General features: G+C 36.6%; 1 protein-coding gene across 2 annotated transcripts in view; it reads right to left on the bottom strand.

Moving 5' to 3' along the window:
* The window catches only part of MEIS1 (Meis homeobox 1), a 129,941-nt gene that overhangs the window by 4,558 nt on the left and 109,971 nt on the right, over positions 1–15,412 (bottom strand). For both annotated transcript variants that reach the window (XM_012639223.1, XM_012639222.1), the window contains one exon: positions 702–760. In XM_012639223.1, the coding sequence (XP_012494677.1) occupies positions 702–760 (59 nt within the window). The remainder of the gene's footprint in view (positions 1–701; positions 761–15,412) is intronic.

Genomic DNA, 15,412 nt, shown 5'->3' with positions numbered 1-15,412 from the left:
AGATGTTTCTTAGATTTTCAGATCTGCAAGGCAGGGTCCCATAGAAGTACTGCCATTTTAAGCTCATGATTAAAAAACAAAACAAAAAGGCTGTTATTAAAAAAAAGTTGAACACCAGAAGATGGATATTACCAAGAGAAGGCTTGAGAAATAAGAACCATGTATTTATACCACTACCTGAATCCCATGTTTTAACTGTACATGAAAAGCTGCTTCAGAAGTAAGCTGCCTTGGGTTATTAAAGCACACAAAAGCTCTACCTCATTGAATGTCTTTGAACTTTACTGAGTCCCACAAGCGATCCTGACCTCTTTGCCCTTTTGACAGGTAATAAAGTTTACAGCAATTCCACACCAAGCCATGCACCAGGGAGTGGTCATAGTAGCAGAAAGAGCTGGGAAGGCAAACTCAGAAAAAAAATAACATTAATATATTGAATGTGTACCAAGAATATTGTAACTGAGCATATGATTTAAGAGTTACTTTTCTCTGTTGGCTTTTTTTTTTCACCTTCTCCAAACATTTTATAATGGTGTTAAATTGATTAGTGTTGTTATGAAACAAAACTGGTTTAATTTTAATTGCCAGGCGCTCCTAGTACTCACTCCCAGTTTATTTACCAGGTAGCGGACCTCCCGGTGAATGGCTTGAGGATGGTTTTCGCTTGCGTGACTTGAATACAGTCACTATGGGGGACTTGCCTGCTCGGTTGGACTGGTCTATCATGGGCTGCACTATTCTTCTCCGGGCATTAATAAACCTGTAACCAAGAAAGTACAGCAAATCATTATTCCTTTAAAAAAAACCAAAAAGGCGAAGGAAGAGGAAGAGAAGATGAATCACAGTTCAGTAAAAGCTAGATCTTGGCAAAATGGGACTGCTTCAGTTCTCTCCACTGCTCTATGTGCAGCTCTCATGCAGCAAAACCTGTAACCCCCAGTGACCTTTGAGTACACAGGCTTGGGGTTTCTGAGTTGATTTATGTTTGCCTGTTTTACCACAGTTGGACACTTCCATTTCATCTTTTCATGGGGGAATTAGAAGAGTTTTCAGGAAACAATACTAGCCAACACTCTTTTCAATTGCAAGTGGAGAAAATTGGTGTAGACAGTGAGATGCTCGTGAGGGCATCTGTTACCTCTCCTAATTAGTGACATTTGAATCTTATGTTCTCTGACTTCTTTTTCACAATTTTTATCAAAACCTCCCCTACCTCTTGCAAACTTAATTCTATTTTAATGCCCACTATTAAGATAATGAACTGGGATGGCAGCACACCATCAAATGAGAGAATGTCTGGAGTTTATCACCACCAACTCACACTGCTTGGGACTTCAGAGAAATACATTCCTTGCAGAGATTTCTTAGGGTGGCTTTTTTTTTTTTTTTTTTGCTCTTTATGCAGAGTCTGAGGTCAAGATGAGGTCACAACTATACAGTAATTGAACTTATAATCTTGCTTTCTCCAGCTAGTACTGAAAATTTATAAACATCTTATTAAGACATTTAAGTCACTCTAAGTGTCTTAAGATTTTTTTGTACAATTATTTTCGTGGCCCCTCCAAAAATGATTGGTCACTGAAATATAGAAAATTGGTTAATATAAGCTCTCCAAAGTCATACTCATGAGATTCTAACTCCTAAGATCCATTTGTACTGCATATAATATTAAGAATTACATATGAAATACAGAAAATGAAGAGGACATATGAAATTCTGAAATAGTAAATTGCTTTTAGTTCCCAACTCAGATTTGAATATATCAAATCAGAGCAGGACATAAAAAAATACAATGAAAAGTTTAATAATGCACTATTAATAATTAAAGGATCCACAGTCCAGTATGAATTCTAGTTTGTAAGTCTGCCCACTTCAGGAAGGAAAATGGTTCCTAAAAACCAACTCATTAAACAGACAGGAACAGATTTTCAAAATAAAACTGCATACTTCATAACATTTTAAGATTCTCAATATCCTGTATCCTTACATTCTTTCATTATCTGAGAAGTAATTAAAATAAATAACAAAACTGAAATCTAACTAAAAGGTACACTGTTGGTGCTAACTCTTGTTGGCAATATGTATTGTATATCAGTTCTTGTATATGAAGTTTCTGAACTGCTAATAAAAATATTTAAAACACAGATCTACAACAAACTGTGTTGCAAATCAGGTTATCATTATCTTGTATAAACCATGAAAATTGGAATCATGTGAGCAGAAGGTTAGATTAATTCTCCATTCTCATTATAAGCACAGGTGTAGCACAAACACCATGTGAAATAACCAATTAAAATGGAAAAAAAAATCTGCCTTTTCATTAGCTGCCTTCACTGCATGACCAATTAGAAAATTATTTAATATTAATATTCTGCATATACCAAAAGTAATTTTCATAGTAACTAACATAGGTAAGAGTGCAAAAAACATCTCTTTATCTATGGTACTGTTCATAATCTACAGATTCAGAGGGAAGGAACTCTGTCTATTAACTTTCTTTTCAACCCCTTTTTAAAACATAATATTCATGCATATGAGTTCTATTACTTACCTAAAATTAGGAAGAGCCATTTTTAACAGATGAGAAACCTAGGCTCGGGGAAATTAAGTGACTTGAGGTCACATGTTACCAAAAAGATGGTGTTAATAATTTTCTGAATGACACACAGCTGGCAAATGGTAGCAACACCTTCCCCTCTAATGCTATGACGAGAGCAGGGCCACTACTGTGCCACCCATCTAGAATATTCCAAACTAAATAGATATCTAAAAATTAGCTGGTTTTGAGCCAGTTACCACTAGCAGCAACCCTAATATTTAGTCAAAGAATAAGCATGACTGTGAACATTTTGTAGACTGGGAATTTTGATGGCTGCACTGCCTATGTATATAGACAAAGATAAGGCTATTCCAAAAAAAAAAAAAAAAGTTTCAGTGACTCGATTTATCTATATTCCCAAGCTTACCTCCTTCACATGCATATATTCAGATTCCCATGGACCAACTCATAATAACCAACCCAGATTCGAGTCCATGACTATTAAACCCCTGGATTCATTAAAAAAAATTACACCTCAGGTTTGGAAAGGGCTGTAACAGTCACCTAAATTGGCCACCGAGTTGAATTCCCTCTACAATATCCCCACCATGGAGATGGGGAGCCCCTGCTGGACTGTTGTAATACAGCACTCATCACCTTACCTGAGAGCCCATTCCATCTATAAAGAAGGCAAACTGTGGGTACCACCCTTTCACCAGCACAAGTCCTTGGAGTATTTTAAACAATTCTAATCTTACTTCCTCGGGATAGCCTTTCAAATACTTAAAGGCATCCATTATGCCTGACGGGCTTCTCCCCTCTTCTCCCTAGGCTAAACATCCATTGTTCTTAAAAAGTTCCATCTAGAATGTGAGTGCTTCTAGGATTTTGAGTGCATCCACCACCTGGACCACTCTATGCTTAGGATGCTGAGCTTTGTCTGTGTGCCTCGGAAGGTTCGCAGTGGCTGACACTAACTAAATGTGTTCCAGGCCTGCTCTGGGCCCCTTGTAGAAAGCAAATGCACACCGAAAATACCACAGCTTCTTATACCACAGCTTCTTAGCTAAGCCCATAGGTACTAGGTGCTATTTGCTTCTTTTTTGGTGGCAAGAACTATTTGTTACCATTGATAACACAGATGTAAGCTACCCATACATAGGCTATCAAGGTGGGAATCCTTTTATTAAAAAACGAAAAACAAAACAAAAACTCCGAAAACTTAAGAAAATCTAATCACTTTTTATGAACCGTTTGACCACATTAGTAGGTCTACCTGGAACTTCTTACTTTTAATACATTTAATTTTAAAAAATTGAATATGATGAAATATCATTAATACCCATAGGACATAGTAATCTCTCAGAATGTTACTAAATTACAATTCCTATAATAAGTTATATGAACAATTTATATTATTACCTGGGGTCATGGGGGACATCTTTATCTGAAAATAACTAAATAAATAGCAAAACATTTTATTTTTTAAAACAACATCACCTTTTCAATTTTAAAACCATCTCAACATTTGATTCTCTTTAGTGTATTTTATCATCATCCCAGGCTATCTTATATGTCCTCTCTCTTTGGAATTATGCTACATACAGCAGAGCCATGTGTTTAGATGGCTTCGGGGTGAATTCAGATACAAAAACATTTTCCTTCTGGGCAAAGTAATAAAATGACATTCTTGCTCCTCCCACTATAAGTCAAACTGAGGTCAGTTCCCCCATCCCTCTATCTGTTTAAATAAACTGGTCCAGCTGTTTGTTTCTAAAATGCCCTTTGACCTTGTGTCTCATCCTCCCTGCTTTTGTGACAGAATGCTTTACTTTTCATTGTGGAAGAGTCTAAATTATCAAGAATTCTCTAAACACCGAACCAAAAAAAGACCTTTAGATTTGATGTGAACTTAAATGAACATATTCCCTTCTTAAAACACTGTCATCTTAAAAGCCATCAGTAAAATAGCTAACTTAAGCTTATATATGTATGTGTGTTCAAATATATATCTGTATTTACGTATAAACACATAAGAGCTTGAAAACAGAAAAAATAGTGTTTTTGAAGAGACATGAAGAGAATGACAAAATTCCAATTTGAATGCAAAATAAAAAATAGATTCTCCAACAGCCACATAGTTTGAGATAAAATGTATGCATGAAATACACACAATTTTAGAATTTTCCCATATTGATAGGGTCATTTTAAAAAATTTCTTAGTTTAAAGATGTAAGCAAAATTTGCAATTTTACAATTAATGTCCAAATATATCTCTTAAAACTCCCATCTGGAATGTCAGGAATACATGACATAGTTTTGTTTACTCATTAAAATAGATATTAATAGTTGTACACCTTGGTTTAATAGAATATAATTCAAATTTGCTGTAGATTGGCCTTTTAAAAAAGTAAACCTTTTGGTTAAGTATGCTTTAAGGTTGGAAAATGTCCTGTTTGCCTTTTCATATTAAACATCAAGGAATTTTTCTTTTAAGTCCTATTTTGCTTTGAAAACACAATCTTCTTTTGTGAAGTACTTTTTAAGAACTGGGTTCCCTATAGGTGGTAGAAGACTGAACTGGAGAAAGAATCTTTATATTTCCTTATTTTCATAGAATCATGAGTTAGAATTTCTTTCTGTGACCAAACTATCTCCCGTCTCAAAACAAGAAGCTTTACAAAGGAAAGGAAGGGAAAATAATAGATTCACTTTATAGTTTTACTTCATGTCCAAATAAACAGAGATATATTTCTTTTTTACTTCGTTGTTTGTTTAGGACTCAATCTTAATAAGGGGGAGAGGAAGATTGGAAGAGGTGCAAAATCTCCAAAACCATGAGACCTGGATCGTCTAAACATTGAATTTTATTTTGAATTTTTTATAGGAATCTGACAAGAATGGGAAGTGACCGTGAGTTATGTCAAAAAAAGAAATACAAGAAGTTTTGCTTTATTCTTTCTTTTCTTTGCCCCAGATTTTTTTTTTTTAATCATTAGACTTTTTATTTTTTTTCATTTTGCTAATTTCATCTATCTCCTTTCATTCTTAGTCTTTGGGTACCTGAATAGTTTTCTGAGCAAGATCTGGTAGGACGGCTTTCTGAAACTGACCTTTGTCCTTTAGTTTCTCCTCCACTCCTTGCCCTGGCCCCTTCCCCCAAAACTAAATGGCTGAGTTTAGTTTCCTCTCTGTGAGAACCCAGAGGAGTGAGGAAATCATAGTGGGCATCTGTTAGGAGCCAAAACACAAGGTAATTTCCCAGTTCCACAGGCAACATTTTCCACATACCTTTGCCCTTTTCCTCCCTTGTATGGGTCTCTGTAATACGATAAAAGTAAAAAAAAAAAAAAAAAAAAAAAAAAAAATTACTTGCTCACTTTCAGAACTGGCATTTTCCCCTTTACTCAATTAATTCTATTCCTTAGTGTTTACCATCCTACTTATTCCCTGATGATTAAGGGGAGCCCACATTTGGTTACATTGGCATGCCACAGCCAACTCAGTAAACAACATGTAAAATTACAATGGTGTCGTCTCCAAACAATGACATGACTCTCCAGTCACCTCAATAGTGCTTCTTGCCAAGTAGGCATAAGTGAAGAGTTAGCAGGATGGGGGTGGACATGCTTCAGAAGATTCCCGTCTAAGTATGGAGAACTGTCATTGCACAAGACCTTAGATGCCTAAGAAGCTAAAATTATCAACTATTAAGAGAAGATTTCATTAACTAGCAGGATATGTTAGTGGAAATGCCTTCTACATCTATACCATCCATTAAAGGAAGTGCTAATTTTCGTCATCTTTGATTAATATTTAGGTATAGTTAGGAATACCTATATACATGCTTAAATAATAATAATAACACCATGCATTCTTAACTATAAGTACTGGTGATTTCTGCATATGTTATTCTTCATTCAATTAAAAAATAAACATGTACATGTAATAATTGATATATAATTTAGGTAATTTCTATAAATATTTTAAATATTAGAATTAAGCTTTATGAAAACTCTTCGAGTATAAAATTCAACATAGGAAGGTAGTTATTGAATTCTAGAATTTTGTTCTTTTTCTATTCCATGAATTTCCTCAATGTAGCATCTCTTTCGACTGTATCACAGTCATTTAAATAAAACTATATCTACTACATTTTATTTAAAAGTTAACATCTCCAAATAACTTTTAAGGTATGTTTTGTTTATAAACCCTCAGGGAAAGACTTCTAGCTATCTGCCAAATAACTCTCTGTTCTTCTGAACAAAAGAATCAGCTTTAAAATCTTTTGTTGGAATTCTTTATTTTAGATTTACATTTACTTAGTGGATTTAACGATCCATAACCGGTGGTCTTCAGGATCCAAGCCTTCTATACTCCCTTTCTTTGTGAAATAAAATTTCATGAAACATGATTTTAAGACGCTCAAGAAAGTTGATTCAATCTCAAGTCAAACCTTATGAAATCATGTTTTTGGCACCTTTCTCTACTTTCTTAACCTCCTCCAGGATCCAACAACTCCAGGACTGCCATACATCATCCGTGTGCCTGGGGGTGGGGGAAGTGAAGAACAGCGGTGGGAGGCGAATGGACAGGAGGGGAGAAGGCAGCACAGGCTCTCCTCCCCACCCACTCAAGAAACATAATATTGGAATTTGTTCAAATCACAGGAAGCCCATCAATCTGCAGTACGAGAAGGTTTCCTTTCTGTAGCAGTGGATGGGGGTATTCGCCAAATTACTCTAGAAAGAACTGAAGTTGTCTAACACACATGAGGAAGTTAATTACATATAAAATTTTCTTCAAAGCAGCTAATGAAAAGAAATCACTAATTAATTGACAATGATGATGTAAAGTAATAATAAAACCCATGTATTGTTTTGGACACTAGAGACTGGAATAACATTCAAATAATCCATCACTTGGTATACATTACAGAAAATTTCCCTTGAAAGCAAATTTTGAAATGATTTCTTTTTTACTCTAAACTTATTTTGAAAAAAGACTGGACTTGCTAAAACCTGTAATCTGACCTGACTTCAAAGCAAAGGTGGCTCCCTTAGTAGGATCTCTATTTTTTTTGCTATTTCCTGCTGTAGTCTAGATCACTGAAGCCCTAGGTTCCAAACTGGAATAAATGCTGGGGATAGTTCAGTAGATGTAGCCTAAGAAATACCCATGCTGTAGTTCTGGCTTAGGTGAGGCAAAGGTATTACATGTAACCAAAATGTTTGTACCCCATAATATTCTGAAATTTTTGAAAAATTAAAAAATAAATAAATACCCAAAAGTTAAAAATATCTTTAGCATCCACAGACATTAGGCATAGGCATCAAAATAGCATTTATAAAATATTCACTTAAATGTGACAATTTGCCAAATTTGAGTTTGTATAAGCTTATAAATCTAAAAAAAATCATGATTTGCTTAAAGTATATGGATTTAAAATGATTATTAGCACAAGGTATAAGCAATAGGATAATCTAGGATCACATAGTACAACTTCCTCTACTAATGGAAAAGCTAAAATAGTTATAATAATATCTTCAAAGAATAAATGTGTCTCTCTTTAGTTTAATAGCTAAATCATTTGTCATTTAATTTCCAATTTGCTCATTTTCACAAAAAGTCAATAAAATTGAATCTAACTAAACATCCCTTGTAGGCTACCAAATAAATATATTTATTTAAAGCAAATTCTAGTTTTCTGCCAATCTCCATTACAAATAGGATGAGTAGATAATTTATCATCTAAACTGGCACACTTCCAAGAGTGAAGAGATATTACTGATAATTTTGCTGGGCAAAAGACATAAACCATGAATGTCCCAGACAATTGGGATGTAGAGTCACCCTAATGATCAAATACGCACTATTTTTCCAAAGAAAATTTCTCCTAAATAATTTAATTAAAACCCTGTTGTGTTGGAATGGTGACCAGCCCCCATATACATAAGGTATTATAGAATTCTAGCCCCATCTTGGGGTACCTCTGAGCACTTTCCTTTCTCTACGATTTTTCTTTTAGTTGCCTCAGCTCCCCAAGCGTTCCCCAACCATAAACTTCCCGGGCCTGGAGTCTTCACTCATGCCAAAGGAGGATATCTCAAAATTTAGCTCGATTCTAGTTTTCTCTGGTTACAAAATTAGACTACTGAATGACACAATGAAGATGAATTGACTCGAATGGAGGCTTCATCTATTCATTGGCAAGTTTGCTGCAACTTCTGTCTCAATTAGTAAGACTTGAAACCTAAGTTCTATGTAATATATGTCAATACGCAACCTGTAGACTCTTAAAATACAAATTGAACCATTTACACTAAAAGGCAAACATTTCTCAATTGAGGTATATGACAAAATATCTCAAATGAAGATAATAACACTAATAAAATGACCTCCTTTGAAAAAAATGCTATGGCTGTCTAAGTCACTTTGTGGCAACTTTGGAGAATGTGTGTTTCACTGCTGAATTGCTGAATTTCAGTGTGACTGTCCTTTAACAACATCACTCATAATTATGATGGTCAAAATACTGGCAGGTGGCAGGGAGAGTTAGAGCAATGACCGGTGAGAAGAATATGAGAACTGGGTAGGAAAACTGCCACTCACCAGCTTTGACATCATAGCAGTATTTAGGTGATAAAATGGGGATGATTGAATGAGTTAATGTTTATGAAAAGTGTTTCACAAATTATAAAACCTAAGACAGGGGTTTGTCGGGATACTGTCATTATGATTCTCAAAAATACACAATGGCACAAAAACTTGTACACAAATGTTTACAGCAGCAAAAGGTGGAAACAACCCAAACACCCACCAACTGATACCAACTAAGTATCTTATATCTTCTATCCATACAATGGAACAGTGCCCAGCCATAAAAAGGCATGGAGCACTGATAATACATGCTACAATGTGGATGAACCTTGAAAACAATATGCTAAGTGAAAGAAGCCAGGCACAAAGGGACCACATATCACATGATCACATTCACAGAACGTCCAGAATAGACAAATGTAGAGACAGAAAGTAGTTCAGTGGTTGCCAGGAGCTGGAGGAGAGGGAGCTGGAAGTATGGACGGGTAATAGCTAAAGGGTAGAGGGTTTCTTTTTCAGATGGTGAAAATATTTTAAAATTTACTATGGGGATGGTTGCACAACTCTGTGAACATACTAAAACCATTGAACTGTGCACTTTAAATGGGTGAATTGTATGGTTTGTGAACTATTTCTCAATAAAGCTGTTAAAAATAAACATACAATGGTGTAATGGAAGAGTCACTGGACTAAGAATCAGCCCTATCCCTGCCTCTGATTGGCAATGTAACATTGGAAGGCCCTGAGCCTCATTGGTCAGATGATGCAGAAACTCCCACCCAGGATTTTTACTCTATGGTTCTGTAGCACAGAGTTTTTCAGATCTTAATCCATGCTCCCTTTTGAGACATTTCAAAAATTTCGTATTTCTTTGTTATTTGCAATTTCAAAAGAAATAGCATGACTAAAAACAAAATTTCATCTTCAATATCCTTTTTGATACTATATTCACTCAGAACGATTCCGATAGGCCTCTTCTGGTCCCCCCACTCCCTCCAGCCCCTACTTGGCCCTGAGGATAGGACTCCTTGCCACGACCTACTGTACTTGCCTGGCTGTAAGCAGTACTGCCAGGTCACCAGCTGAGGGGTTGAGATCTTATATCTTTTGGACGCTTATGGGTCTTTCCATTAGTTTTTTCAACATCCCCTATCCCCTCCCCTTTACAAGTACATATGAACTCTGACCCAAACCAGGGATCAATAAAGTCTACTAGAGATGTTCTAGAAGTATAGGCCAATAGAGCCCTTCAACCAGACAACAATCTTCAAAACTACTGGTTTACATTCAATCAGTATCCTACAGTAAAAATACTGAAAACTTTAAAATATATGTATTTTTTTTAGGCCGGGCGCGGTGGCTCACGCCTATAATCCTAGGACTCTGGGAGGCAGAGGCAGGTGGATCGCTCAAGATCAGGAGTTCGAGACCAGCCTGAACAAGAGCGAGACCCCGTCTCTACTAAAAAATAAAAAGAAATGATCTGGACAACCCAAAAAATATATATATAGAAAAAATTAGCCGGGCATGGTGGCACATGCTTGTAGTCCCAGCTACTAGGGAGGCTGAGGCAGGAGGATCTCTTGAGCCCAGGAGTTTGAGGTTGCTGTGAGCTAGGCTGACGCCACGGCACTCTAGCCTGGGCAACAGAGCCAGACTCCGTCTCAAAAAAAAAAAAAAAAAGTGTGTATTTTTATGTATGTATTTTATATATTTATACATATTATAAATCATATGGTACATTAACTTCTATTCCTAGGCAATATAATATTTTTGGGAAAAAGAGGCTTCATCAGTATTAAGCCAAATATTACCAATGACAGGAAATTTATTTTTACGATAAGTTACATGGAGAAACCAAGACCAATAATCCACCCCCACCGTGGGCCTGAAAGAGTTAATGCATTTGAGAAAGGCAATATTTTTTCCCTTCTTCAGTGATAGGATCTAATCTTGTGAGGCATTTGTTATTTAAGAGGGTGAAAAGGAAAAGAGAACCCTCAAGGATGTTGGAACAGATTACAGGTTTTTGTTTATTTGTGATTGTTCAGGTGTCAAGAGCACGGATAGAGTTAATTATTTTTCATATGAATGAGTCAGGCTTAAAGGTTTGTAAGAATGGAAATACAATAGTCAGGAAAGTGTAAATGATTATGAGCACACTGGCTGCTAGAGCCCTGTGTCTGCCAAAGTTGCAAGCATACATGTTGTTGGGCTGTTTTTTTTGTTTTGTTTTTGATGTCTTCTTTCCCCTTAAACATTAAAAATGAAGCAGAACATAGTCCTACATAGCGTCTACACAAAGCTCCAGAGCATGCACACACCACAGTGTTGCAGACCGGATCCGAGGCAACGTTTGCCCTCAGAAACACTCCCTTCCCCGGAGCCCCTGGCTGTGCTCCATTTTTAAGAAAACTATTTTATTCAACAAGGAGGCCACATTTGCCCCATTTTTTAATATTTCAGGCTGACTTTTTAACCACTCAAAAATGCTGTTTGTTTTCTGTAGGCACAGCCTGAAGCAAGATGGTGATGTAAGTGAGAGCAGAGAGAGGGTCTCTCTGGGCACAGCTCAGGGCTTCAGTGCTTAATGGTTAATCACCCAACACCAGCCTCAGCAACTGTTGACACAAAATAGGTGGAGATCAGGTCTGTGCAAGCAGAAAATACCAGAAAGGCAAACTGTATGTAAACACACTTAAGACAGATTTGACAAGAATAGACCTAAACCTGACTTGCTAGGAAAGTACTAATGTCTAAAGCTTCAATGCCCCTCTTAGGTGAGTCTGTTTCCCTTCACAAAGTTTCCTTTGAGAAGACAAAGAGTAACATTTTAAAAACTAAAATACATTTACAGAAGACAGCTGAGACATTTGTCCCCTTGATTCACATAGTGTGAGTTTCAAATCTGCTCCTACATGCAGGATTTATGTAATGTAATACAGTTCTTCCACGTATACCCGGACCGGAGCCAAATGAAAGAGAGAGAAGGAAAAAAAAAGAACCCACGTACACACAACCACAATTCAAAAAGTTATTTCTCCTGACCTATAAAACTCATGCAAAGAAGCAAATGGATAATGCTTAAACAGTCTTTTAATCTTATCTAACTGACACCTGACAACTCATTACTTATAGATTATTAATGCACCCACTAAAAAGTTTGTCATGTACAAAATTACTAGAGAAAAAGATTGAATGCCTGAGGAAAAAACAAATTTTGCTGTACAATAACTTCAGAAATTTCAAGCCTATTATCTGTCATGCCCTTCACAGACTCAAACATAGCACACTGCTAAAAACAACTGATTTATCTTTATTACGAACCCTAAAATGACAGCACACATCCTTTTCATGTCTTGCGATAATGTTTAATTTCATCTAGTTTTTATTTTACAGTGTTTGATTTGCTTATTTAAGATGAGGAAAAGTAACAACTTTTTAATTAATTCTCCTGTTTGTCTCTTTATCAAAGTGGTTTTTTTCCACTCCTAGGGTAGAGCTGGGATGCGAGTCAGTTTCAGAACATTCGCCTTGCTTCTCTTTGATTCCCGTTATTATACAGTCTAGATTATTAGAGCTGGAAAAGTCCTTAGAGTCCTGATTAATTAGTCCTACCTGTCCATTTTAAACCAGAGGAAGCTGTCACCCATGGAGAGAAAGTGACTTGAGCAAGGACACACATCTAACTGGTAAGGAGTGTGGACAAGAGATGAAATGTTTTGATTCCAGTGTCCCTTCCCTGCATATTTCCTCCCCTACTTGCCTTGTGTAAATTTTATGTTGTGAGGAGGATTACAGGACAATTTGTTCCTTAGCCACCTGTGGATGTAGCCAAGGTCTTCCCCTTTGACCATAATTCCTCTCAGCCCCTCACGTCCCATGCTCTCCCCAAGGAAATGGGAGTCGAGTCCTGCTCCATCGGGTTGCATGACACGTAGGTTGTTTTTTACATTTCTCTGACCAGATACGTGTGCTGAGACCCTCAAAACAACAAGTCTGGTTTAATTAGGACCTGCAACAAGTCATGCCAACCTAACCGCCATATTCAAAGTCAACCTCCAAGCCACTGGTTTAACTGCCTTGAAAGGAATCACAGATATTCGGAAACACTGGATCCGTGCTGGATAAATCCCAACTCACTCAGCTCTGAGCCTCACTTGAACCCCAGCCCTGAGTGGTCCTGAAATACTTCCTCAGGTTGCACCAGCTCTCAGCTTCAGGCATCACGCAAGCATCTTGTCCTGAAAAGCTCTGCCTTCGAATGCCGGCTGGAGGAGAAATAGCGGTTACACAAAACAATGTTTGGACTTTCAAATCCACCTTCCTACATCCCAGACCTTCCTGTTTCTCTTCTCACCTAGACTAAAGGTCCCATGGTAGAAGGCGCAGTGTTTTCCATTCAGCTCAGTGGGCCAACATCTACCCCTACATAAGGGGTTTCCATCTTTAACAGTATTAACAACGGGATTTTACTCAGTGGGGAAAAGCTCTGAGTAAACTTACGGTGTAAAACTTACAACAAAGTATACTTAATAGGCTGCAGAGTCATTTTCAAAGAGGATTGTTTGTTGGAAATTTTTTAAGTCTGCAGAAAAAAGCAGTGTCTGTGTTGAACTCCTAAGACTTCCTGACATGACGATACCTGAAGGTTTCTAAATTCGCAGCTCTCTTCCCTGCGAGCTATTTGCTCAGCTTTCCTAATAATACCCTGCCTGTCTGGCACCCTGCCAGCTCTGTCTCAGGCAATATGCAAGCTAAACATTTTTTGACTGATTTCAATATTTTCTTATGAGCAACTAGACAGTATTTTATCTAGCGAGTATTACTGATTGCTATAATCTAAGCCCAGAGTAAGCGCCTGTAAAGGTAATATTATTAGAATTGACACTCAAGGTGAAAAGCATAGCAATTAACTGAGGCTTGAAGAACAACAACCCATTCTGCAATGTTCTGGGGAGTTATTCTATTTATATTTCTCCTTCTTCTTTTTAAAATACTGCACCTGTTACTCTACTGATCAATTAGGAAGTCTATTTTAAATGTAGGTTACACTTAAATTCTCAAAGGAAAAAGTTAAAACACCTGCTTAATAAAATTACTTTTTGTGTATGAAGTTGTTCCATCCCTAGGTGATTCCCAGACAAGGAAATTCACTATACAGGCTACACTTTTATTTTGTAGTTGAGTAGCAAACAAGTGACCCACTGCTTCTTACATCCTGAGCTGCTTTTTTCTTTTTTTTTTTTACATATGTTTTCCTTGCTTTTGTGTCATGCCTCTGCTTAGCTTTATTGATAAAACAATCTATGTCTAATATTTAAACAACATCTGTAAAATGTATTATTAAATTATGTTGGAAGAAAAAGCAGAACAATTCTCTGAAACCCTATGACCTCTATTGATTTTTAGATCACGGAAGTTGAAAGGATCATTTGTGAACGTTTTAACATTTACATCTAAACAGGTACCTATATTTATCGAATCTTTGATTGCTTATAAAAGTATTTGCTACATTATTCCCATAAGTCAGAGAGAAGCATGACCTTTAACAGTTGAATCTGTTTATTATAATAAAAAAGATCCTATTTTCAAAAAATAAGTTTACATTTTTACCTGCCAGTGGCATAAATCTCTAAGGATAACATACTTTTTTCCTCACTAGTAATAAAGGGGAAGTGATGCCTGAATGCTTTGCAGTTTTGAAGGCAATAAATGAAGTAACTAGGAAAATCTGCACTAAATCTGAGAACCGTACAGTGCAGTAGTTCCACACTGTGTCACCTCGGATATTGGGATGCTACCTGGAATTTTACATATCCTGTTGATGAAGAGTGAGTTTTCTCTCCACACACATACTGTATTTCACATATACTATATATTTTGCAACTAAAACCCCTATGGCCTTCTCAGAGTGTAAAGGGATAATCATTTAATATCAGGCCTTAACAGGAAAGTGCTTGGATGAGGAGTAGTAAAACAAAGAAACTGTAAAATGTATTCAATATACACCTGGCCAAAACTCTGCTGAGGCAGGATGCGTCTAGGGCAGCCAGTAAGTCGGATACAATCACAAGGTGTAAGTTTTCATCACAGGGAATTCCCAGGTCTGCAACATTGGTGTGAAGATATAAAAGGGGGTTTTATTTGACCATTCCACACTCACATTTTCCATATAAAAAAAATAAACTTGGTCTCTTCAGGAGAAAAAGGAAACAAGTATTGACTTGGTGTTTGTGTATGTGTGTTGTGTTTTATTTAAAGTTCTACCTA

The sequence above is a fragment of the Propithecus coquereli genome, unplaced genomic scaffold (genome assembly GCF_000956105.1).
Source record: "Propithecus coquereli isolate 6110/MARCELLA unplaced genomic scaffold, Pcoq_1.0 Scaffold138, whole genome shotgun sequence".
In the NCBI taxonomy this organism is placed as follows: Eukaryota; Metazoa; Chordata; class Mammalia; order Primates; family Indriidae; genus Propithecus; species Propithecus coquereli.
The sequence above is the reverse complement of the archived record's forward strand: the minus strand, read 5'-3'. Positions and strand labels throughout refer to the sequence as shown.